The sequence below is a fragment of the Podarcis raffonei genome, chromosome 2 (assembly GCF_027172205.1).
Source record: "Podarcis raffonei isolate rPodRaf1 chromosome 2, rPodRaf1.pri, whole genome shotgun sequence".
Taxonomy (NCBI): domain Eukaryota; kingdom Metazoa; phylum Chordata; class Lepidosauria; order Squamata; family Lacertidae; genus Podarcis; species Podarcis raffonei.
Genome location: NC_070603.1, coordinates 33,415,576 through 33,443,017, shown reverse-complemented (window position 1 = coordinate 33,443,017; position 27,442 = coordinate 33,415,576). Strand labels below are relative to the sequence as shown.

The window sequence follows — 27,442 nt, the reverse complement described above, 5'->3', positions numbered from 1 at the left end:
AGAACAGGGCAGGGAATATCCACCCCGTGTGAGTCACACACAGAATGTGATGATGACTGCTCTTGACTGGGACGGGGTTTGGGGCTATGTTTTGTATTACATGACACTAGCCTTTGTTGTCAGCTACTTCCCATATTGTGATTTTTAGACACAGGTGCACTTCCTGAGTGACTCCTGAGGCTGAGAACATCAGTGTAGTTTCGTATACATAAGCACACCACCTCTGGATAACAGAGCTGTAGACTTACAAAAGGAGACAGTTTGGATCGGTGTCAGGAGTTGGCATTATTGGGCAGTTGCCAAGGCCTGTAGCCTAGCAAAGGGCTCCCTGATGGCCCCTGCGACACCTTCACCCCGTGTCTGCTTTCTGGTGTCACTATCCTCTGTTCACCTGCCCTCACCAAGCGTAGGAGCAGTTACAAGAGGGAAGAGGAGGAGGAGCAACCTCCACTTGCCTTGACCTCTCCTCCGTGTAATGGAGCGGTCTGGACCCAGAAGCAGTGTGGGGAAGCAAATGAGCAGTGCAGGCAGGCAGTCATGGAGGCAGGAACCAGTTAGTCAAGGGGACCAGTTATTCATGACATCAACTCCCATTGAAATCAAAGGGAATAGACTTAAATCTGGATCCAACCCTATAAGTTTGTCCCCTTGTTAGTCCCAGTAAGCTTTCCTTCCAGGAACTGATGACCAGACCCCACACCAGATTATCCTGTGCCTTCAGACCATAGTATTGAGGGCAGACGATTAAGAGATTTGGTGTCAGAGTTTTGTTTTTCATCGTGTGATGAGATAATACTTGTTTGGTCTTTTTAAGTTGGTTTTGAATAGAACTGTGAGCAGAGTGTCGCTTGAAATGTCCCACTATTTGCATACTGATGGGGGGGGGAGAAATGGACCATTTTTCCAAGGTGACAAGTTTTCCAACAGTTTCTTGGCGTTTCCCATTAGCACTGGCTCTGCCACTGCCCTTGGCAGCATCACCAACCATATTGAACCACATGACCTAGTGTTGTATCAGGGCAATGGTGGTGGTTTGCTGGGGTGGTGGACGTAGGAATAGTGGATGCTAACAAAATAAATGGTGGTGGGAAATTCCATGAAGTGGTTCTCTTTTACTAGGGGGTTCAGAAAAAGAAAATATCTTGGAAATATTCCTGGGGAGGCGGGGGGGAAGGAGTCTTCAGAGAAATGCTGGCTCAGCTCTAGTTTTGAAGATTTTTTTTAATGACTGGTTCTCTCTCAGACACACTTGCTTCAGGCTTCCTCCCTGGGTGCAGGAATACTGACACACCCCTCCTTCCCTTACAGGTGGGCTCTTTCTTCATGATAAACCTCTGCTTAGTGGTCATAGCAACACAGTTCTCGGAGACTAAGCAGCGGGAGAGCCAGCTGATGAAGGAACAGCGAATCCGCTACCTCTCCAATGCTAGCACTCTGGCCAGCTTCTCAGAGCCGGGGAGCTGCTATGACGAACTCCTCAAATATCTCGTCTATGTCCTCCGTAAGGCCAGCAAGCAACTAGTGGAGGTCTACCGAACCACAGGGGTGAGGATGGGGTTTCTCTCCAGCCCGGGTAGCAAGAGCAGTGCAGAGCGGCAGCCGTGCAAACACCGGCCGCGGAAAAGGTCCTCGGTGCATCATCTCATTCACCACCACCATCACCACCACCACCACTATCACCTGGGCAACGGAAGCCTTCAGGCACCACGCGCCAGCCCTGAAATCAGCGACGTCGAAACCAGCTCGCTTCACAATGGTGCAAATAGGCTGATGCTCCCTCCAACAGCCAATCCTCACCCCACGGCCAGCAACGCTGAGTCCGTTCACAGCATCTACCATGCAGACTGTCATTTTGAGCCCATTCGCTGCAGATCATCTCTCCCGCCTCAGCCTGGCCTCAGCTTACCGGGGCCAGAGGTGCTTCCCAGGACTGTGGTTGGCAGCAAGGTCTACCCTACTGTACACCCAAGTAACTCCCATGAACTGCTGAAAGAAAAAGGTTTAACAGAGCCCACGTTGAACCCTGGGGCCAGCACCCTGATGAACCTTAATATCCCCCCGGGACCGTATAGTCCAATGCAGAAGCTACTGGAGACACAGAGCACTGGTAAGTGTTTGGGTAGGGTGTCAGCCACTAAGATGCCACTTAGATGGAAGGCAGAGCCGCTGTTCATCCCTAACTTACCTTTCCAGGCAGGACTGCCATTGATTAGGGTCAGGTGAGATTTGGGGTGATTTGGGTTGTCCTCAGTTCAGAACTAAGAAGTTAGTTTATAAGGATCTAACAAAACCCGTTCATTGGAAAGAATTCATTTTGGGTGTGTCCATTACCTCCTCCCAACCTGCCCCACTGGGAAACATAAAATGGGGGCAGAGAATGAAAAGATAGAGCTTTCTTTTTTTTCAAATTGGTTGTAACAAAGTAACATGTTAAGCAAATTTGTGTTGATAGCAAGTCGACTTTTCTGTGCCCACCTTTAACCCAAATATTCATTTGAGGACATTCTTAATTTTAATCACATATTTGTATGGGGGCCATGCTGCTGTTACAACCCACCTAGAACCAGGCCCTAAGCCACCAGTTAAAGACCAGTGCTCCTTCTCTGGGCCTATGTGTTAGAGACAGAAGTGCTGTTTCCATACTTCCTCCATCTGCAGGACACATTATGTCAAGGTGGTGATTGGTAGGCCTCCTATTTAGTTGGAGGAGTCATTCCATCATTCTGAGAGTTGCCGTTGACTTAATATTTGTCTAATAGCAATGAGAGAGGAAAGAAAGAACTTTGTTCGTGTATGTATGCTGGCTGGGACCGATGGGTACTGGAGTCCAACAACATCTGTAGGCTACAGGCTCCTGATCCCTGATGTACATCATTTCAAATGTGCAGATATTCAGGGCTTTGTACTCAGAAAGTGAATTTGTCTTTGCATCTGTTTCCTGCCTATGTCCAGTTTCTTTCATAACAGTGAGGAACAATCTAATGACTTGGTGATTCTTCCTTAACTTCTTAGGAAGGTGACCTCTTAGGCTTCAGTTTTAAGCACACTTACCTGGGAGTGCACTGCAGCCAACCCAACTGAACACAGTGGGACTTGCTTTCAAACAAGCATGCATAGGATCAGGCTGCACATTATGTAACTTGTAAGAGCTGCTCTATCTGAACATGATGTGTTTTGGTAGGCAGCCACACACCTGTGAGTATATATGCAGATGTGTATGATGCGTTCCCCTTTAACACATGAGCAGAACATGATGTTTGCCATTAGAGAGATCCGTAAGAAAAACTGTCTGGATGTGATGCGGTGTAGGGCCAGGTAGCCAAAATCATATTATCTGCCTTATATCAGGCATAGGAGTTTTCCCTGCTGGCTTCGAAATGAGAGAGACATTACAACCGGGTCAGAGGTGCATTCTGGAGATAAACTCTTCATTCTACCATAGCCAGCACAAACGGGAGACTCTTTGTATCCTTGTCATCTGGTGGGGTACCATCTGTCAGCTGGCCTCAGCCATTGCGAGAAATGATTTGAGAATGATATGTTTAGGGGGAAGTTGTTAATGTTGAAGTATCAGCAAACAGCAGGAACACCCAAGCAGCTTGCTGGCTGCAGTGCTTGTCTCTAATTACAGCTCCTAATATTCCAGGTGCCAGAAGAGCTGATTGCTTTTTGTTTTAACTTAATAGCCAAATGTGTAATGAGGTGACTGTGAACTCTTGGCAGTGGACAGCTGTCACTCATTCTTTTCTCTCTCTTTTTCATCTTCAAAGTTAGTTAGCAGACATTCATGGCTTAGCAATTGTTGTTGTTTAGTCGTTTAGTCATGTCCGACTCTTTGTGACCCCATGGACCAGAGCACGCCTGTCTTCCACTGCCTCCTGCAGTTCGGTCAAACTCATATTAGTAGCTTCGAGAACACTGTCCAACCATCTCGTCCTCTGTCGTCCCCTTCTCCTTGTGCCCTCCATCTTTCCCAACATCAGGTTCTTTTCCAGGGAGTCTTCTCTTCTCATGAGGTGGCCAGAGTATTGGAGCCTCAGCTTCAGGATCTGTCCTTCCAATAAATTAGGGTGTGGAAATTAGGAGTATCGTGGATTTTCTTCTTTTGTATAGGTGACAAAGTGAAGAAATTCAGAGGATATTAGACACACACACACACACACACACACCAAGTATCCTATCTGCTCTTAGGTCATGACCTTAAGCAGGTGAGATATAATAGGATAAACTGTGTCAACTGTGTGTGTGTGCATGTCCTATAGCTATATATAGGCTGAGTCTTTTAAAAGAGGCCCCGTGGAACATGTGTACTCTGTATCCATGGGGCCTCTTTTAAAGGACTCACCCTGTATATATAAACACATAAATGTTTCAGTGTCTTTACCTCCTCCTCTCAGCTTTAGAGTATGAAAAACGAAAGGCCGTCTTAAATCAGCATATCACAAAACATAGAGCATACTGTGTTGTTATGAAGGGTGTTGGGTTGCAGTGATGAGAGCTGACAATTCTGACCTCATAGGTCTTGCTCCATAGAGAAATACTTGCCCAGTTTATATCTACACCACTGAAGCTTCTGTTTGAAGAGAACGCAACAGAAATTAAGTTGGAGAGCATTTTTAAGTTTCAACATTTTGAAGAGTTTCCAGACTCCTCCTGCAGAAATGTATTTTGGAAGATGCTTTTCAAAAATAGTGATCCTATGGGAAAATGGTGTCCAGACCACTGGGAGGAATTGAACATCATACTCTTATGATTGTTACACCAGTGCAAGAATTCTGCTTGCCAGGTGCGATGATCTTTCCTTCTCCTAGCCCTGTGCTCTCTTCTCAGTTGTTCTCCCAAACCTCCAGACCAGATCTGGGGGAGGTGTGGTGGTGCAGGGGGGGAGGAGAGGAGGCGAGCCCTGTTGTGTTAGTGTGAGCCCCTGCACAGGCTTCTGCTAGCACGCTGGGTTAGTTGAAACTGGGCCATCATCTCTGGCAGCTCACATGCACGCACACACTTCACTGTGATACCTCAATTCTACAACGTAATCCTGCTATTTGTGCTGAATCAGGATGAGACACCTAAAGCATCCCCATAGGTAGGATGATAGCCATTCATGGGTCTCTTGCTATGTGTTGCATGAGTTGCTTCTGAATTCTGACCGATGGAGATTTTTAAAGAAGCAGCAGAACAGGCCTAATTTCTGCACAAAGCTTCTTTCAAATGAAACCTTGCCTGCATTCATTATAATAGCTTACTGGCTGGTGCATGTTTCCTCGCTAGTGGCGGAACCCCAGGATGTAAGCAGAAGTGACAGCAAACACATTACCTGCAAGTGAAATTGTGTCTGGTAGTTCCCCTACCTGTAATATCTAGCAGAACTTAACTTGTGTCACAGCCCTCCAAATCATTGGCTGACAATTGCTGGGGAGGGAATGACAGGGAAACAAGGTCCCTTGGGATCTCATACCTGGCAGCGAGTTCTAGAAGCTATGGAAGAGGAAGGAGAAACTAGAATGTAGCTCCTTTTTCAGTTGCAGCATATATGCAGCACTTGATCTAGTTTTCTCAACAGAGACTGTTTAAGCCATTTCGGAAAGGGCCACTCTGGCTCATTTGATGTCCCACTTCTGTGTTTTCCCATCCTCCCACCTCTTGCTCTCTTTGACTTGTGCCCTTCAATTCTCTTCTCATTAAATTGGGACTGACCTTTCTGACAACAGTGCTGGAGAATGCAGGGGCAGGCTGGTGCTTAGCATCAAAAATCACCAGGTTTTTAGAATCTAATGTATCCTCCCTCTTATCAATCTCTTAGTAAGGGTCTTGATTCAGGTTCAGTTGATAGTCAAAAATTATGGTTCAAATGTTGTTCTAGCCATGGTAAAAGTTATACACACATACTGTTTTTGCATTGGTTGGAGATAACCACTCAAGCGGGGCAGAGGTTCTCCTCTTACATCTGGTGTGAAATTATTGAACTTACAAAAACTGCAGTTGGACACCGACATTGTTCGGCTGCTCCAGAAAGAGATTTCCAAGATTTTTAGTGAAATAACAGAGGGTATGGCTTTCTTTGTCCCTGTTTCAGGTGCTTGTCAAAGTTCCTGCAAGATTTCCAGCCAGTCTGGAAAACCCAGCAATACTTGCAACCCAGATAGTTGTCCATACTGCATGAAGACCTTGGCTAACGATCCAGAGCTGGTGGACAATGAAGTGGGAGATTCTGACAGCGACGGGGTATATGAGTTTACTCAGGACGCTCACTACAGTGATCAGAGGGACCCTCAGCGTTGGAAAGCCCGGGGAAGAAACACCTTAAAATTCCTAGCCTTCTGGAAGGTGGTTTGTGAGACGTTTCGGAAGATTGTAGATAGCAAGTACTTTGGCCGTGGGATCATGATAGCTATCCTGATCAATACCCTCAGCATGGGGATTGAGTATCACGAGCAGGTAAGCAGAGCCCTCTGTACTTTAGTAGTTATAGTTAGACTCTCCCTGCAGCCACAGCACCCCAAATGCTGGCCTCATTAGCTCCATCCTGGTTCTGCTCTTAGCCCCTTGAGTGGGATTTTGGACCACACAGCATCGATTCATGCTGACCTCTTACTTTCATGCCTTGCTCTGTTTAGCTGTGTTTGTTCTGGTCTGTTGTTAAATGAAGCTCTGAAGCTCTGCAAGGGCAACAAAGCTCCAGATCTTGGGGGAGCACTTCTGGTTGTGCTACTTAGTGTGGAGAACTGCACACTGGTGAATAGAGTTCAGTGACACTTGTTGGTCTGAGGATGTAAGCAAGTGAAGCCGTCTTTACAATGCTTTGCTCTCTCTCTCTCTTTCTTTTTTTGCATTTTCACAGTAATTCTCCAAACGCCACAAGACTATTTGCTTACCTCAATAAATCATTTACATTTGATTTTATAATAGCTAACTTGCAAACAACCTGTCATGAAATATGCAAGCTGTTTCGTGAAATAAGTACTGTAATTGCATGCTTGGTGGGGTTTTTGTGTTTTTTAATGCAGGCTTCCCCATACAATTTGGGTTATGGTGTATTCCAATACTTAGACATGATTTTGCTCCAGTCAGTCATATTGTGGGAGTGCCCTTTATTTAGAAATGTGTCTGCTTTGGTGCACAGTTGATGTGTCCAAAATAAAAATACCAGCACTGATTACATTCTCTTACTGGCAAGTGGTACATGGTTGTTATGTACAGTTGCTGATTTAAGACCTACTCCAGTTCCCATAGGTCTGTGTCAGTGTTGTTCAGTGTCAAAGGGTTGATCAAATACTTTGGCTTCTAGTTCTGTGAAACCCAACTTTCCCCCTGAATCATCAGGTTGACTTTGTCTCCCACTTCCCATACAGAGTCCTAAATTCTTGTTATTCCATTTAATTTCAGAGGTCATGGGAAATTTTAAGTATGTTTTTCAACATAATATAAAAAAGGAATAAAGTCTCATAATGTGGTTAGAGACATCACCCACCTGGTGGCATCTTCATAAAGAACTCCACCCCAAGTGATGTCAGTGTCACTCCTCCCATATGGAGCTCTCTGTCCCACCTAATGAAAGCATGGGCAGGTGGAGTTCCTGCAGGTTATATTCTCATCAACAGTAGTCCAAGGAAAGCCCCCCAACAGAGCATTCAGGAGAGGAGGAGTGGTTTTGCTGGCCTGGAATCCAATGTATCCTGAGCTGGGTACACGGCTGACACTTGACGACATTCCACCCAATCCAGCATTGGGACCGATCACTGCACCTGCTCCAGACTCTTCTTGCACTGAGCAGAGTTTCCTCTGCTCCTGTCTTATGCCTCAGCCAGCACAAGCAGTGGGGTTGCAAATGCAGCAGTGGCTACGCTGCTCAGTCACACCTTGGTTAACATTGCTGTGCCCCTTGGAAGCAAGTTGCATTGAACGTACTGAACATAATTGAATCTATTAAACAAGCTGTCCTTCAGATGTGCTCATTTTGCTTCTTTTCTAGCTCCCCCTTCCCTATTGGCATAGTCGCTTACTGTTTAATGCAGTTGCTTTACTTCTCGTTTTGTAGCTCCTTGTGTCAGAATAGTAGCTGCAAACCAAATTCTGCAGGTATAATTGTAGATCCTAGTGCCATTCTGGTGTATTAATGCATCAGTGGTTGTACATTATAGTGGCTGAGGCCCCTTTGGTGTGCTAAATGTGTCCTTTCAAGCAAGCATGTTTTCTGAAATCTTAATGCAATGTGGCTGATTAACCTTTGTTTTCGTTATGCCTTAAATGGAAAGGCACACTTAGGTCCTCTTAGGATCTGTCACATGCTGTTTGACCTTCCTTTCTTGACCTTACTCAAAATTTGTCTCCATAGCTGAAATAAGGATTGATGGATTGCTTTTGAAATTCGTTATTCTTTTAATAATAGTACCAAGTGGATCATTCCTTTGGAGTCTGGAGGGGAAACTAGAAAAGTTGATGCAAAGTTCACATTCTTCATTTTTGATAGTTTGAATCACAGAGGGAAATGTCATCTCTGTCTAATTCAGGTATTGTTTCCTGTGATAGGGAGACAACCTTAGCAGTTCCTCTACCCTTCCCATTACCCCTCTTAGCATAACAGAAAACCCACCAAGGGCATGCAAGAGAAGCAATCATGTTGCCTGGTGTGCTTTTCTCATGGTGATTAAAAAATAAACTATCTTTGGGGAAACCCACGGGAAAGCGTTTGCCACCTGGAAAGGGTGGGGAGCATGTGGTCCTCCTGATGTTGTTGGACTGCAACCCTCACTGCTCAACTGACATTGGTCATGCTGGGAAGGGTTGTTGGGAGTTGGAATCCAACAGCATTTTCAGCATACCAGGCTGGGGAAAGGTTGCAGTTGATTAGAGAGAGAGGTGGGTCTGCTAGGCAGTAGAACCTATAGCACCTATAGAACCTAGGAATATAGAATCATAGAACTGTAGAGTTGTAAGGGACTTAGAGGGTCATCAAGTCCAACTCCCTGCAATGCAGGAATCTCAGCTAAAGCATCCCTCTCAAATAGCCATCCAACATCTGCTTAAAAGCCTCCAAGGAAGGAGAGTCTACAACCTCCCAAGGGAGACTGTTCCACTGTCAGACAGCTCTTACCGTCAAAAAGCTTTTCTGTGTGTTTAGTCGGAATCTCCCTTCTTGTAACTTGAAGCCATTGGTTCACATCCTACCCTCCAGGTCAGGAGAAAACAAGCCTGCTCCCTCTTCCATGTGACAGCCTTTAAGATATTTTGAAGATTGCTATCATACCTTCTCTCAGTCTCCTCTTTTCCAGGCTAAACATACCCAGCTCATTCAAGCACTCCTCATAAGGCTTGGTTTCCAGACCCTTGATCACCTTGGTTGCCCTCCTCTGCACACGTTCCAGCTTGGCAACATCCTTCTTAAATTGTGGTGCCCAGAATTGGACACAGTATTCCAGTTGTGGTCTGACCAAGGCAAAATAGAGTAGGACTGTTGCCTTATAGATAGAAGGTTATTATGTGATGTACTCAGAGGGGCTTAAAAGATGTCACAGTTGGAAAAACCTGGGACTGGGGTAGAAAGGTGATTGGTAAGTGAGTACTCTGGGTTTCAGTGTGCTATCTTCTTTTTCTTTTCAAGAAAAGATTAGAGAATCCAATGTCCTATTTCCCTCCGCTCCCGCTCCCCTCAATATTGGAGTGAATAGCAAATGTTGAATCCTGCTTTTATTAATTCATCTGATTAAAGCGGCAGGAGAGAATAAGGAGATGTTTTTCTGTAAACTCCTGAGGCTTACAGTTTGCAGTTTCATAATCTGACAGTTATGAGATAGGGAATTAGAACTGAGAATTGATAGCTCTGGCCCTTCTGCTGAGATTATAAATGGTGAATGTGACCTTTCCCCCCCTCAAAAAAAAACCCCTTAAGAACAAACAAATCAATGTCACCAAATGTATCTGCATGGATAGGTTGTTTAAAAAGAAATGAAGGACCTTATGAGCAATTGACTTTATTAGTTTTTATATGAGGCTCTTTTGCCTAATATAGAACACAAGTATTTCCATACACACTGAACCCTGGCTTTGTCAGTTCTATGAAGTGGAATAATTTGGTATCAGAAATGTTGATATTGTTATAAGTTTGGGGGGGAGCAAGACTCCCCTAAATTCCTGGAACTAGGAAAAAAGTTAGAAATTAACCAACCCGCCCCCCCCCGAATCTTCATATGCAGCAGGGATTAATGTGGGTGCCTGCCATAACTCAGAGGGGAGATGGTTCCACAGAGTGAGTGTCACAATGGAAAGGCCATATCCCTGGTAATTGCAAGATGAACCTTTCAAGGCAGCAGCACAGCCATGTGGGCCTCTAGCTGACCTCAGTGATGGTGTCAGATGATGTGGGAGAAGATTTTCCTTAAAATAGCCTGCTCCCGAGAGCTTGAGAGCTTTAGCAGCATTTTGGGAGCCGGTATAGCAACACATGTAAGAGAGATGTTAACATGTGCATGAAAAGGTCTCCAGGAAGCAATTTAGCTGCAACATTTTGCACTAGCTGCAGCTGCTGCACTAGCTGTAAGGCCAGCCCCACAGAGAGTGTATTACAGTCGTCCAGCCTTAAGTTTCCCTATGCATGAGTCAAAGGGGTGAGGCTCTCCCTGGCCAGACACATTTGTAGCTGGAGAACCAGCCAAAAGTAGTTGCTGTACCCACTTGGGCCTCCAGTGAGAAAGGTAGATCTAAGAACATCCTCAGGGGTGCGCACACATACCCGCACCCCAAGCTACGCACATGCTCCTTCAAATGGAGGGCGGGCAGCTATGAAATTCCCAGACCCAGGAGCCACCAAACCACAGGACTTCTGTCTTTTCAGGATTCAGTCTCTGGTTTATTTTCCCTCCTCCAACCTACCACTTCATCCAGAGACTAGTCCAGGATATGCTAATAGAGAAATGGAGCTGGATATCATCACTATACTGATGACACAGCCCTCCAAATCCCGCGATGACCATTCCTAATGGCTTAAAGAGCATTGGGGACAAGATTGCAGCTAGTGCCAGGGAGGCTAAGTATAGCCACCCAGTGCTTCTCTCTAGATATGGCCCTGTAAGTAGGAGCAGAATTCCCCACTCCCAACTTCTTTGGATGAGGTCACCCTGTAATCACGCTTGGGTTAAGAGACTCTGACACTAGTTCCTCCTTCAAACTCTCTCACAAGAACAGAGAGAGAAAGAGAGAGCAGTGTAAAGTTTAGAGTCCCCATTAAATGCTCATGATAACCAATTCTTTCTCTATGTTAAAACAAAATTGGACTTAACAGCTTGGGGAAGTTTTGCCCATTATTTCTGAATATGTGTTCCTAATGAGTCATTCTCATGAACATCATACTTAAAAAAAATAAAAGCAGAAATCTCAGCACATTCATTTTAAGGAAAACCAGCTATTCTTTAGAAAGAAGGAGCTGTCATAATTACTTAAAGCATCATATATGTCACCCTTAACCAGGTTTCCATAATAATGAGAAACTGGAAGCTTTGTTATTAATAGAAATAAGTGGCACACATCCCTCACATATCAGATTTACAGTCTGTTTTTAAAAATGGGGTTGTAACATACTGAATTTTTTTAAGGGCCATGCTAGCAGAAGGAGATGTGAATGGGTACAACTGCAGTGCCAGGCCCATTCTGTGAAGATTAATGGTACACTGTACATCATCTAGTACAGTGGTACCTCGGGTTAAGTACTTAATTCATTCTGGAGGTCCGTTCTTAACCTGAAACTGTTCTTAACCTGAAGCACCACTTTAGCTAATGGGGCCTCCTGCTGCCGCCGCGCCGCCAGAGCACGATTTCTGTTCTCATCCTGAGGTAAAGTTCTTAACCCGAGGTAATATTTCTGGGTTAGCGGATTCTGTAACCTGAAGCGTATGTAACCCGAGGTACCACTGTACATAAAATTAGTATCACTGTTATCCCTGTGCTGTCACATCAGTTCACATCATGTTCAACTGCTTTGCTACCCCTAGAGATTAAGGAACTTGACCCCCACCAATTATTATGAGCAGAAGACCCCCCCCCAACATGCTGGAAATCAGTTGATCTGAAGACACAATTATCACAGCCAGAGCAAAAGTTAGTCTTCTGTAGTAGCCTAAGAATTAGCTGAAACATTATTGAGTGCATAGCAAAGATCCCATCAGGGCAGGCTGAGTGGTTATAGCAAACAACTGTAAAAGCAGCAAAGAAACAAGTTTCTTCCTATTTAATCGTAAATAACCAAGCAAAGAGATAATTAGGGTCCTGAAGGAACAGCCTACGATCATTGGGGGAATGAGAGCAACCATGGTTTGATTGCGGGGAAGGGGAGTAAAAGACATGAACAGAGGGTCTAAGGAAATAAAGCAGAGCAAAACAAGTGTGCGTGAGAGTGTGTATGAAACATTGAGTTTTGAGAATTCCTAAAGACAATCAAAGCAGAAGGGAAAAGCAGATTCAAAGGCAAATATGTGATCTGGTGGGCGAAACCTGTCGATTTATTTATTTTATATATTTTACGTACCACTTATACTAAGATAGTCTCTAAGCAGATTACAAAATAACAAATAGGGTACATAAATGAAACTGGAAACCTACATATAATTCAATGAAATATAGGGTTGCCATGTTTCAAAAAGTAAGAACCAGGACACCCCAAAAGCCCACTGGTTGTTGAGCTTTTTTTAGGAAAATAATCTGAACTTTCAGAAATTCCCCCCATGTCAATTTCCACCTTTGTAATCCTGGTAATGTCCGGACATATGGCAGCCCTAGAATACAAGCTACAATGCAATGCAGTATAGAGCAATTAACATTTCCAATGAAGCTGATCCATTGGGATCCTTTCTTTGGTTTCCCTCTTGCCAAGGCACACACTGACTCTAAACGCATCATGCAGTTTCTTCTTGCTTCAGTTGAAAGAAGGCACAGCACTGGTTTCCTCTAACAAATATCTGGATATTAATTTCCATCCATTGAGGCTTTTGCTTCTAATTCATTCATTACCTCTCACACTGTGGTGTTGGCAACACAAAGTCAGCCAAGGCTGGAATGTTAAATATGTGTATGAGATCACCGTAGGTCCATAGGAACAAAGGCAGCAGGAACACAAGAACTATGCAGCCAGGTGTTTAGCTGCATCTAAGTCAAAAAGGTCCCAGAGATAGTCAAGCCTGAAAGATGGGAGGGGGGAGAGCAAATGAAACAAAAATCTGTGGTTGTGGCAGGAGCTGTAGACTGGCCTGCTGTGATAAAACTACTGGTACGCAATTGTTTGAAAGCTTAGAAAAGGAAGTAATTCAATAGGAGGAGATTCTTAAAAAAAAAAAAGTCTACAAAGGAAGAACCTCTCAAAACAGTAGCTAATGTGCACACTCAGTTTGCAAAATACCAGTGTAACCTTTTCAGGCACTTTTAAATCTCATTTAAGAGTTTTAAAGCTTAATCCTTAGTGCATCAAACAGCAGGGGGCTTGAACAGGTGACTGTACAAATGTTGTAAAGTTGTCACTAAGTAACATTAAAACCCAATAACCATTGCAGCATGAAAATATCACCCATCTGTGCCACGGTATGTAAGGAAAATGTGCCTGCAGAAAGGATCGGAAACTAAAAGGTCTACGGGCAAATGCAGGATAGTTTCTTGTAAAAATGTGGCGTATCCTTTTGGCGCAGTATTCATTTGCGAAGGGGAGTGGATTAAGGTGCTAGGACTGTAGCAGGTATCACTAACTTACTGGTTCACTTCCTTGATCTAGTCTTTTTTCCTCTGATTTGTTATTTTGTTTGCTTCTTTACCTCCTGTGGAGCCAACAGCTAATTAAAGAAAAGAAGGACCTCTTCATCTGAGGGAAACATGCGATAATTCGCAGGGGGCTGGGACAGAGTGATCCCAGAGCTTACTGTGCCTTTGTTCTTTCACTTACCCGTCCTAAGCAAGATGATACTGGCTCTGCTGTGTTCCTTTACAGGAAGAGGAGGTGAAAGCTAAACTAGTTTCAACTTCTTTCACTTTAGAAAGGGATAGAGACTGTAAATTATTGACTGTACTGGATGGGACTGATGGAAGTTTGGAGTCCAGCAGTTTGGAGGATAACTCAGTTGGTAAGATATGAAGCTCTTAATCTCATGAAGCTCTTAATCTCAGAGTTGTGTGATCGAGCCCCACATTGGGCCAAAGATTCCTGCATTGCAGGGGGTTGGAGTAGATGGCACTTGTGGTCCCTTCCAATTCTATGATTCATTCATTGAGTTTCCCCAGCCTAGTTTATCTCAGATTGCTGGCATCCATCTGTCTCAGTGGAGTGCACCTCCAGTGGTGAAGTCAAACCGCTGTGTTAGCAGCACCGAAGTGCCCTTCCAGACGACAATAGCCCACACACACACACACACACACACACACACACACACACACGGCCTTGCTGATGTGGCCCAAAGAAAAGCAGAGCAACACTGAGCAGGACTTCAGATGGTGATCAAAACATAAAAACAAGTTTCTGTGGGTGGAGACGGTCCAGCTGATGACAAGTCATAGTTTTCCCTGCCCTTCCTCAGGCATTCCGAATGATATTGTGGGCAAGTGGCAAGGGAATTAAACGGCTGCTTTGACTGGGACACAACTACAATATGCTTCCACTTGGCCCTCATGTCCCATATGACACACCAAGGGTTCTATGAATTGGCTCTGACTGGAAACCAGGAGGCAGAAGAACAGGGTTCAGATGTGGTAGTATTTCTCCTTTTCAGAACTTTGAAAGTCAAATCAAGGTCACTGTGCTATGTGAGGACACCCCCCCCCCCACACACACCCTACATGGGCCATAGCTCAGCTGGTAGAGCAGGAGACTCTTAATCGCAGTGTTGTGGGTTCGATTCCTGTGTTGCAGTGGGTCCCTTCCAAGTACAGTTCTACAATTCACACTGTATTTATTTCCTCCCCACTATGAATAAGCACTTTTAAAAAAATTACAAACAAGTATTTTGGCCACACGTTGTCTTTTCATTGATTATGCTGTCACTTACAATAATAACAGAGTGGTAATTTATAGTAGTGTTATTTTGTTCTCTTTTGCTGACTGCGTCATTAAAATGCCGCTGGCTGAATGTGGGATTCTGCAGCTCACTTGTTCTCTGTCCCTTGCTGTGGATATTCATTCTGAATTTTCTGGACATAGCTGTGCTTTCGTGTCAGGTTGTTGGGGGTCAGTGGTTTCGTGTGTGGGCGTGCAGGTACTATTTTTAGTATATATTTGTGTCTGCTGCTGCTTGGATCCACTCTAGTCAATGTGCTTGGATTCAAGGATTGTCATTAGTGATGATGTGCAGTATCACCACTGAGCGCAATATGGCTCTTTTCGCAGTAGGTGGGTTTTCTTTTACAATTATTGCTTGCTCATGGAAATCAGGTACAAAAGGGGCAGATGCCATCTTGAGTTGCTTTCACAACAGCAAGTATTTTGAGGACAGGGAAAAGTCAAGAGTGTTGCTTTCTGTGCAACTCTGGTTATACTCCATGCAGGGCCCTTATCCGTTTTTGCTCAGCCCACCTTGCTAAGCAAGACATGTATTAATTTGAAAGAAATCAGTGTATATATCAAAGATTAGCAAAAGCTGTGAGCTAAATGCCCTGTGTACATTTTTCATCTTTAGGATGGTTTCTAAACCCTAATGGTTCTGAAGCAGATGCTTGTATGGTACATGACTCAGAGTAGGAAGGATCCACTTTCTGGTATCACTAATCTCGGCTACTTGTAAACACATCAAATTCTCTGGAGCCATGTGGTGCTATGCCATTGTGAAGGATGGCCCAGAGTTTCAGGTGGAGATTGTGCATGAGGATTTGTGAATCAACAAATACTGCAGATCTTCCATGATTGTGGAATTTAAATAGGTTTGCCATATTCCAAAATGTAATAAGCAGGACACCCCGAAAGTTGTTGAGCTTTTATTAAGAAGACCTCAAAATTGTTAAGCTTTTTAAAGGAAACCCCCCTTTTTTTCAAAAATTATCGCAAACATGCTGTTGAATAAACCTCATTTGAGTGTTTTCAGCTTACTCTAATAGCGTCAGAAGTCAAGTAGTAGTGAGTTTTGAGATGGCGATCCATGGGCTGCTAATGAGGATGTCCCAAAGTCTTAGATGTAGGGACAGGAGAGAAAGTAAATTTATTTCTCATTTAAAGGTGAACCTACCTAATTTGCACATTCCAAAACACTATGCAAACTGAAACATTGCCATTCTTTTGAAATTCACACTTCGGTGAATTTTGCAATGCACTTCTCCAACCGAGTAATGTGTACAAAAATGCATGTACTAAGATAAACTGTGCATAAAAGTGCATATATTATTGCAATTAACATACAAAATGCATTAAATTAAGGAAATAGGCTTTGCAAGACATGTATTAGGGGAAATTGCATACAAAAAGATTAGGAGAGATTTGTACTAAAATCATGAGGACTTTTATTTTTTTAAAAAAAATGCAAACTGATGTGAAAATTCAGAAAACTGACTTTAAGATTTTATAAATGAGAAACCAAGAGAGATCAAAATGGACAGATTTCCCCATTCCTTGCTATATTGAAGGAGGGAGCTATTGGGAGATAGACCAGAGTTGATCTGATTAGCTTCCCTAACCACTTTAAAATGTTTAGCTTGGGTTTGCTCACTGGTCTGTGCAACCATGAAGTATACGATTCTATGATCCTCCTGCTGGCTTCAAACTATCTTCTTCTTGTTTTCTCTATTCATTTGTCTTCTGCCTATTTTGCAGGAATGAGCCTCCCATAAAGCCCCATCTTTAAATAATGATGCATTCCCATTTATGGCTTGGCGCATGAATCCTATTTTGCTGCATGTGAGTTTACTGCCACCTTTCCTGCTATGTGCCAGCATTCTTTTGCCAAGTGATCAAAAGTCTGGCATCATTTTTGTCACCTCCCCATCTATTCCTGCCTTTTCTCTTTACCTACCACAGAGCTTGTGTGAATTATCCATTTAAACCCCTGAGCAAGAACAGCTGAATAAATTAGATTGATATGGGGGGAGAAGGGAACACAGTGCTCTATAGATTTTGTATTACCAACACTCAATTTACTTGCTGTTTAAACAGGAGTTATTCTTATTAAAGATTTGCTGCTGGAGCCCTAATGGAATTAAATCAATGTTAATGGTAGCTGTTGGAACGGTTCATCATCATGATAGCTGATTTTCAAAAATGTACTTCCTGTTTTGTATTGGGAGTAATTAGCTTAATAAGACTCTAATGAGAGCATGTCAACACATAGCCAAAATTAGTGGATATGGTTCTGGTGTGTAAGATAAAGAAATAAGAGATATAAAGAATGAATATAATGGCAAAGAAATCAATGGACACCCATATTTAGAATAAGCAAGTTTCAACCTTGTTTAGGTAAGAGGGCTTCCTAGTCAAAGAACTATTGGTTTGGACTTTTACAAAGGGATTAGGAACTTCTGTTGAAGAATTTTTATACAGTTGGGGTGAGGAGTGGTTGGAGTCAGAGCTTTGTTTAGCAAATTCACATGTAAGGCCTTGTATGATAATACACACCAGTAGTAACTGGTGATGTCTGATACAGTAATTTTCCACTATCAATTAAATATGCTTCTTTTGTCTCCTAGTACTTTTCTAAAACTCCTAGAACTGGCTATTAGAATCAAGAACAAGATGGTAATTGACTAGCTCAAATTGCACCATTTAGCCTTTAAGTTAGGAGTAGCTAACACCCACTCCCTGATCAAAGTTTTCTCCCCACTACACACACACACACACACACACACACAGAGAGAGAGAGAGAGAGAGAGAGAGAGAGAGAGAGAGAGAGAGAGAGTAATGCCACTCCAAGCTGCAGAACAATTTGGGGGCTTATGAAACCTCTGCTTCAGACATCTGAAGGTAGCCCTGTACAGAGAAGTTTTTAATGGTTGATGTTTTATTGTGTTTTTAGTATTTTGTTGGGAACCACCTAGAGTGGCTGGGGCAACCCAGTCAGATGGATGGCAAATAATAATAATAATAATAATAATAATAATAATAATAATAATAATAATAATTTATGGGCTTGGCTTCCACAAGCCACATGAAGTTCTGTTCTGAGCCTGGCTTGGAAGGCCTTTGTTAGACAGAGGGTTATAGACTCAGAATCATATAGCTGGAAGGGACCCTGAGAATCAGTGAGTCCAACCCTTTGCAGTGCAGGAATATGTAGCTGTCCCATATGGGGATCCAACCTGCAACCTTGGTTTTATCAGCTCTCTACCCAACTTAGCTATCCGTCTCAAATAATATCTGCTCTTACGTTTTCCATGAAGCTGATGGCTCCTTAGGCATTTGGTTTTCTTACAGACTACTCTGTTTCTCTGGTGTCTGTGCTTTTCATTCTTCTCATATAATTCCCCTTGCGTCTTGTGTTATTCCCTTTGCACATTGAGTTCCTACGAGAGGAAGGCTTGGTTGCCTCCGCTGTTCATAAAACTTGACAGCAAGTCAGTGCTAATTTGAGACATCTTAGGTCCATGTGATATTGCACTGGCAGCATATGGGGTTTGCCACTGATGCCAGGCTACATTGGTAGAATTTAAAAGCATGATGGATTAGAAACTATGGTTATGCATCTCCAGAGGGACAGCCCAGTTGCCCTAAATCTCACTGCCGCCACCACCAGCTGGGGGCGGGGGCTTGAGGCATGGTTCAAAGAGGATGCAAACAATATACAGTACATCTCTCATGAGAAAACCAAATGCAGCTAACCAATATTATGCCATAAACAGATGAGGTCGATTTCAGTGCAGACATACCTTCTGGTGAGGGAAAGTATACAAGAACCTGTTTGCCTATTTTTCAACTTCATACCTGTGTTTAGGATGCAGGTTGCTTAAAAACAAGCCTCCGTCTCCTTTTCTTTGCCAGGTCTTAGTGGTGCTGTTGCAGGTGATGCAGCTGAGAAGCTGGCTTTGTGTGATCCTCCTTTGAAAGCACTTTGTGCTGTCATCTTTTCCTCTACTTCCCTCCACCCCACCCCACCCCCTGCCTTGTTCAACAGAGCTACATACACAGCATGCCACCAGCATCCCATTGATCCCTTCCAGAGAGAAAAAAGCATCATGGAACAGAACTTTAAAAGCACCCATCCCTCTGTATCTCACACACATGCATGATAGAGCCTCGTTGTTTCTTGCTGACTCCAGGCATTTCCGATGTAGAAAGCACTCAGCATTAGAGGAAGCTTTACCTATATTTCCAAACCAGTTTCAGCAGAGGAGCTACACAAAGAAAAGGAGAATGAGTTCTTCCTGGGTGTATTTTCCAACTTCTAATACAGACCTAAGTTTGAAATATAGTTTAGATTAACCAGAAACCAATGACATTAAAGAAGCTTACGCTCTTTCTGGGTCTATGGGGATAGGTCTGCATTGGTTGGCATTTTTGTTATATTGCTAGGATAATATTATTCCTGAAGTCTCAGTAAAAAAAATCATGAATTAAGGCTCAAACTTATGCTACAAGAGCTGTTGTGGTGCGGAGAAGGCCCTGGAGGGATGGAGCATGTCACCCGTCATATCCAGTTGTGTGCTGTTCCATCTGCCTTCTAGCAACAGAATACATTACTGTGCACTTTTGATGAAGTTTTGGAGAAGGGCATCCAAATATGCTTTCCTGGAAGCCAAGGTGAAAATCAGAGTCTGCATTGACTGTGCCACTCAAATGTGGATCTCTGCTTCTGCAGAATGAGGCATCCATTTAAACAAAGGCCAAAGGCACTGGCCCAGCATTAGCTGTGGCACACTGATATGCAGTTCAGAGTTTGATTTCAGACCACCTCCTTTGTGACAGAGGCAGCGTTTCCTCCAGGATGTTTGCAACAATAAGGATGATTGACCCTGGCTTTCAGCATGTCTAGAATCCATTGCTTTCACCACCAACCCAAGTTGTCCCAGGCAGCTACATACATTTGGCATTAGGAGGCAGACCTTCTGCATCAGCAGGAATGGCTTCCTATATGGGCCCTGGAGCCTCTCGTTCTACAAATCCAGACATGGAGCATCTAATAGATTTTACATTAGCAAAATATTTTTGGCAGATGGTGAAAGAAGAAAAAAAGATTCTCAGTGTTCAGCAGGTGAAAATAAACAGGGTTTAAATAAATGGACTGGGTTGATGTACTGAGTGAGCAAGTTCTTGCCAAGGAGATCCTGTGGCATGCTCTTACCAACCCAGATAAGATAGGAAGTGTCAACTTCAGCTTTTGTGCTGGCCTGCAGAAAACACATTTTCTAATATAGGCTCAGAACAATACTGGCAGTCCAGAATGTTAAGCATTGAAGGCTCCTGTACTAAGATTTGAGAAGAGAAGCATATTTACATATGTAACGAACGATTTGATACAGCAGGGGTGGCCAGCTCAGTGTCCTCCAGATGTTATGGATACACTGGAAATCAAATTTCCATCTGCTTCAGCCAGCTTGGTCAGTGGTCAGGGGAGATGCCGCACATTCCCCCACCCCTGCTGTGTAGCCTTGCTTTAAAGAGCCACTCTGGCCTGCATTATCTTGTAGGAAAGCGAGGCAATGAGCAGACCTGGGTGCGTTCTAGATCAGCCATGTTGTGGGTAAGCCTGCTGATTCTCAGACCGAAAGAAGGAAATCTTTAATAAAGGAAGTCTCACTCAAAACCACCTGGAACTGGACTCAGCTTTCCTGAAGAAGGATGAGGGAATACCGAGAGGAGGAAAACAGGGCGCCCTCCCTGTGGAACGCCCTCCCACCAGATGTCAAAGAGAACAACAACTACCAGACTTTTAGAAGACATCTGAAGGCAGCCCTGTCTAGGGAAGCTTTTAATGTTTGATGTACTACAGTATTTTAATATTTTTTTGGAAGCCGCCCAGAGTGGCTGGGGAAGCCTAGCCAGATGGGCGGGGTACAAATAAATTATTATTATTATTATTATTATTATTATTATTATTATTATATTTTATCATTATCATCATCATCTTTAAAACAGGCTCAAATTATGAATACATAAAAAAGCAATTCTTTCACAATTCTTTTAGTGACAAGATGCCAGTATTGAGCAACATGAACTTAGCACCATCCTTCCCTCCTCTCCATTCCCATCTGTTGATGGAGAAACTTGTTTGTCCCACTTTGAGTGTGACCATCCCTTGAAGAGGTTCTGAGAAAGAGGTCCAGGGCTGAGCCTTAGGGAAGCTTTTATTTTCACACAGAGCAGACTGTTCTGAAAACACACATGTCAACAGTTTAGGAAGTGGTATTCTTAGCAGGATGCTGAGGGCGGGTGGCGGGGAGTGAAAGATCCCAGAAGACACCAAAGAAAAAGCCCAGTGAAGAGGTCTTTTATTTTCCGAAATTAATTATCGTGAATGTCATTTGCAACTGATTCTGTAAAAAAGAAAAAAAAAAAGGAGAACCAATCAGAAAAGTTATGGATTCAGTCAGATAGCTCAGCCTTCTGTGACCTGGTACCCTCTAGATATTTTTTGACTCCTTCAACCCTAGCCAGCATGGCTAATGGTTAAGGATGATGGGAGTTGTAGTCCAACAACAACTGCTGTATGGGACCAGGTTGGTAAAAGCTGAGATAGATTGAAATTTGTTGGAAGACACACCCCAAATAATATAAATCCTACAGAGAAGAAGCTAGGAGACAATGCAAGTCATATTTGAGGATGTGGCTTCTATTACTAGAACAGCAAGACACATTTTTTAATTCCTGCAGAGCTTTCTATAATGGAAGGGAAGAGTTTATGCAAATGACCAATGCTCTGCAGACGATTGCCTAAACCCTCTCTGAAGTTAAACTAGAAGAACCCTATAGAAATGCTGCAAGTGTACTGTACTTTCAAGCTGTACTCCAAAGACATTTGAGAACTCTGTAAAAACCCAAAAGTGCACTGCAAATGGCCAACCACATGGGTGTGATAAGGAGAAAAAAGGATATTCAGAAGACATATCATCACTTGGCTGGAGGGGAAGTGATACCAATAGAAAGTCTGGCATCTTAAATAAAATGGAAGAAGACGAAAAAATAAAAATGTTGATCATTTCTAGTGTGTCTAAATGCGTTTTTAATTGGGAAATAGAGTTGGAGTGTTTCAGCTCCTTGTTTGTCCCAATTAGGGAGGGAGAGAAATTGAAGACAAAAATCAAAATGAGAGCTTGGAGTTGCAAAGCCCTTTTGGAGGCAGGATCTTGAAAAGATAGTGAGTGACAGTTCCCACCCCCACCCCAGTGGTTGCATGACTTATTCCCTCAGCCTCTGAACAGCTCCAACCACCATCTGTGGCCTGGGCTGACATCTAAGCGAGATGCAGGATTACTTTCCTCCAACCTAGTGGTTGGAAATGGCTTTTCGTCATTGTGCAGGCCTGATTGAATTGTAGGAATGGCTGATTAAATTAATGCCAGAACCAAATAAGATGCAACAGTAGCAGGGAATTAGCTTTAAGAAGGTCCTGGTGACTAAGCACCAGTCTCTCCATCAGGATGATTTAATGAGTTTAGATGAGAACAAGCCTAGAGGGTTATGGCACCCCTGTGTAGCTTTGCAATCAGGTGGGAACATTAAGCAAGCTTAGTGCTGTCAGAAGATGCCAGATGGACGGTTGTGGAGATTGAGGTCTATTCTTTTTAACCTTAGAACAGGTTTAGCTTGTACAGCTGTAATGGAAGTTTTTGTGGTACTTCTCTGCCAAATGGCCGCAGCCCAAATATTGATATTGCCTCTTTTTTGGACCTGTTCCTTTCCAGAAGTGGATCCTACTAATCCCTTTTATCTAGCCCCAGTCCTGTAAAGAAGTTGGACTACCATTTTTCAAAGGTCTGGGCTTTACTGGTCCAGACTTTGACATGAGGTTAACTCTAAATTTATTCTGCAAAGTAAATTACAACAAATACCCTACATACTGATTTGGGAAGGGGGCAGAAATCACCCATCTGGAAAAAATAAAACCGCAGTTTTCTGTGTGAATGGAGGGTCTTTCTCAGCAGTGCTTGAATTGCTTCTGGCAGAGTTGTTTTGCGCTTTTAGCTAAAAGTAAATCACTGGTCCTCTTATTTCCATGGATAACCCTTCACAAATTATCATTGCTTCCTTGCTGTCCGTAATTCAATTTTTGAATAGTTCACCAGGAGTTCTTCTTTTGTGTCTCCCTCATGCTTTATCCAAGACCTTATACCTATTCCATGTTGGGAAGAGATTTAGAGTTTTGTATATGTTGTTTGTTTCTTGTTCTTATATACTTGAAACTGTAATAGAAATAATTTTATAGGAGAAGGTTGTACATATTGCTGTCATGGAAAAACTTGACATCAGCGTGTGCTGCAGTGAACTGCAGAGCCTGAGGACTGTGTGGATATTTAGTGGACCTTTTTTGCATATCTTAATAACCACCCCATCTTAACATTGTCCCTGCAAAGTATGAATTCATTTGGAAGTAGCTTTCACCGGTATTTTCCTCATTTGCCTTTCTAATCCATGACTTACCTCAGTTGTCTATTCCTTCCCCCTTACAATAATATGCTAATGCTCTTTCATTGGTGGTAGGTGTTATATATATATATATATGTTTGTGTATGTGTCTATTCAGTATTGTAAAATCTATATCTACGTTACTTTTTTCCTTTTGTACACCTACTATGTCCATGATGCATTTTTGTTTTATTTTTTGGTCTTTCCCTTTTTCCTTTCTTAAAAAAATACTGTATTGTGTGTCCACTGAATTAAAAATAAACAGTTTTTTAAAATTATATTTTCATAATTAAAAAAAATAGCTTATCATGAGCATTTTCAGGGATCAGTGTCAGCCCTAGTAACATAAAATGAAATCTGTTTCTTTTTGGTGCTGTTAACTTCTTTCTTTAAAACCAAATATCGCTAAATGATGAGTCAGTAAAATGTTGTTTGGTATTTCCTAAGGAATAGTTGAAATTCCTCCTCACCCGCCCCTTCCTTCTTTTGTATCTTTCCTTCAGAATCCTTCGTTACCATGGTAATGGTTTCAGGCCGTGTTTGCGTTTCAGTGTTTTTTAATAACTGGGAAGTTCCGGGTGCAAAGCGGGCAGAATCATTTGGGTCACTGGGGGCTTTCTGTCTGATCATCCTCGTTCATCTCTCTGCTTTGTGGCAGGGCCAATTTTGTTAATGTTAAAGGGATAAGAATAAAATCCTCTTTGGGACTTGGTGTTCTTTGTTGAAACATCTTAGGATGAAGGGGAAGAGGTGGAGCTGGGCAATAGAGTCAGTTTAGGCTGCCTGATTCCAGCTATTCTTACCAACACACTGTGTTGGATGGAAGGTGGGGGGGAAGCAGGTTTAAATTTCGGAGGAACTAATAAAATCCCCAGATATAACCAAGTGGCGTTTTCATTCTTTTGCCATTTAGATCTGCAAAGGAACAGAACAGAATTTTGAAACTTTGGTTGCAGCTTCCCTAGAAACCCCTAAAAGCCAGATGACACTGCAGACAACCTCAAAATATTAAGAATTGAAGCTTTGTTAAAATAACTGGAACTCTTCACTCCTAAATGTGCCTGCTGTTTGGTGTGAACAATGATGGGGATCAATGATGTGCCATCGATAGAACTTTATCAGCTATAGTAGGGGCCGCCAAAGTGGCATATGTGGACATACACCCACAGAGGTCTTCCTTGGCACCCACTGTGTCCCCTCCTCCCACTGATATTATGATTGAAATAAGCATTCTGTTGTAGCCAAGGTGGTGGTGTGTGCATGATTGCAGTGTGTGTGGTGCCCATGATAGCTCCTTGTGGGGTTGTTTTTGCAAATGGGCCCCAAAAGATTGGAGACCCCCTGGGCTTGATGTTCTGGTGATGATCCCATTTCCGACATATGGCATGCCAACAGGTGTTGCATGACTAGGTTAATTGATGCTCTGTGTAGTGGTGATGGCTGTTCTAAATGACACACCGTTGACCGCATATGGTGGTTACATATCCTGGGTCTGCTTATGATGCTAGCAGGGTCAGGCCAGGCTGCGGAAGCCGCTGAGGTGCAGCCCCTCAGGACACCTTGCCCACCCTGCCACCTACTTTCGGTGAGATATCTCCAGAAATCAGCACCGATGCCAGCACCACCAGAGGCAGTGGGGTGGGCAGTGCAGGCAGCAGTGGCAGGACAGCAGTTTCCATTTTGCACCACGCGTGGATAGCAGAGTACCCTGCCCTGGTACATTTTTTTCAGGGGGGGTGCAACTATGTATGCAGTGAGACTTTAGATATTTTTATCAAGTCCTAACCCACATTATTAAAAGGTAAAGGTACCCCTGCCCATACAGGCCAGTCGTGTCCGACTCTAGGGTTGTGCGCCCATCTCACTTAAGAGGCCGGGGGCCAGCGCTGTCCACAGACACTTCCGTGTCACGTGGCCAGCGTGACAAGCTGCATCTGGCGAGCCAGCGCAGCACACGGAAACACCGTTTACCTTCCCGCTAGTAAGCAGTCCCTATTTATCTACTTGCACCTGGGGGTGCTTTCGAACTGCTAGGTTGGCAGGCGCTGGGACCGAGCAACGGGAGCGCACCCCGCCGCGGGGATTCGAACCACCGACCTGACAATCGGCAAGTCCTAGGCGCTGAGGTTTTACCCACAGTGCCACCCACGTTATTAGATATCTACAAAAAGTCAGTAAAGTGTTCTGGATTTCCTTTGCTTTCTCAAACAACATCTAGGTTTGCAGAATCCTCATCTGCTCCCCTCAATGAAAAGAAAGTTTCTCAAATTGATGTGTGTTACAGCCATTCATGAGCACCAAATAGTTGCATTAGTGGAAAAGAACTTGCATTCCAAGGAGAGCAATGCAGTTCACTGCCTTGCAAATTCTAATGGACTTTCAGCCTCTGTCCTCCTGCCCAATCTCTGCAGGCTTGCACAAGGGTTTGTGCATGTAGCTGCCAATTTTTTATTTTCCCTGGACAGAAAGTAAATCAGGGAGAATTGGACACAAGAAGAGTTAGGATAATTGTCTGTGCACTAGCAAAACAGCAATATCTGCATCAGAAATCAAACCTGATGGATTACTGCAGTATCCCTACCATGTGCACTGCCAACACATATATCTGGGTTTGTCTGTGGGCATGGGATATGCACATATTTTAGCCTTGTAGTGACGCAGGACCAAGGTAGACTAGAGCTTTGCTCCTTGTGAATAGCTGGCTCTGAGGGGGGCTGCGTCTAATTGAGACCATGGGAATACTCCCCATTCCGTGGCACTGGCTCTCCCCCATTCCCTCATCCCTTATTTCTTGAAAAAAAGGAGCTATGCAAAGCTGAACCGTGTAACAAACTGATCGGACTGATTGGAAGGGTACATGGCTGTTGTGTCCTCCTCACACCGCCACTGAGAAAAAGCGCCCCAGCAGCACACACCCTTTCACCCCTGTTCTATTCCAGGATACTCTATTCTATTCTCCTCTCACCACTGCCGCCCCAGCAGTCAGTCAGCATTCCATGATCACTGAGCATGCTCAGTCCATATTGGGCTTTTTGTGTTTCCCTCTCCCTAGGGTCCCTCAACTAATGTATATATTTTTAACCTGGGTGGTGTGTGGGTGCTGCTGTGTTTTTTTTCTACAGAAGGATCCATATTTGGAGAACGAGCTTGCTATTAGTAAATATAACAATGCTTGGTATTAAATGATATGCAGACGAGAAAAAACATTAGCATGGAAACAACATTTTCTGTGGGCAGTTTATCTTGTTACATAAGTACCTTGGCTCTGAATATGTCTTGGTAATAAGCTATTTACAGAAAGAGAATCTTTAAGTCAAGAGTTCGGAGTGGGGTTGATAGGGAGCTGCATTCCTCTATGTTATATGGATGGAATTTATCTCACAGATACACAGCATAATTGTGGTGTTTCATTCTGATGCTCCAAGGGTGTTCTCATTTCCCTAAGCTTCTCATCCTGCAGTATTTCAGTATCACTTATCTTACCTTCATTCGGAATATGTATCAGCTCCACATTGGCAAGCAGCTATGTTCCTTAGAACTCCCCCCCCCTTTTGTTTTTGTTTCCATACATTTAGAACTAGGATGGGGACCCTGTAGAGCTCCAGATGTTGTTGGGCTATAGGTCCCATCATCTGTGACCACTGACTATTTTGGCTTGAGCTGATGGGAGTCCAACAATCTCAGGAGAGCCATGGGTTGCCCACCTCTGCTTTAAACCTTCATCTGGCCCTCATCCAAACTTCCACATGCTCATACAAAACATTTTTGTGATTAAAGCACATTGCCTGGTTTAAGCCCTTTAAGTGACAACATGTCAAAGGCCCAGTTCAAACATCGTGCCAAGACACAATTAAGCAAGGTGACCTTTACTGGGAATGTGATAAGGGGAGTTCAACGTTTCTCCTTTATCTCTCTCTCTCTCTCTCTCTGGCTTTTGGTGAT

The 27,442-nt window shown here is 43.5% G+C and overlaps 1 protein-coding gene across 15 annotated transcripts in view; it reads left to right on the top strand.

Moving 5' to 3' along the window:
* Positions 1–27,442, top strand: part of CACNA1G (calcium voltage-gated channel subunit alpha1 G) — a 324,964-nt gene that overhangs the window by 190,416 nt on the left and 107,106 nt on the right. For all 15 annotated transcript variants that reach the window (XM_053375770.1, XM_053375762.1, XM_053375763.1 and 12 more), the window contains exons 8-9: positions 1,309–2,107; positions 6,074–6,435. In XM_053375770.1, coding sequence (XP_053231745.1) covers positions 1,309–2,107; positions 6,074–6,435 — 1,161 coding nt within the window. The remainder of the gene's footprint in view (positions 1–1,308; positions 2,108–6,073; positions 6,436–27,442) is intronic.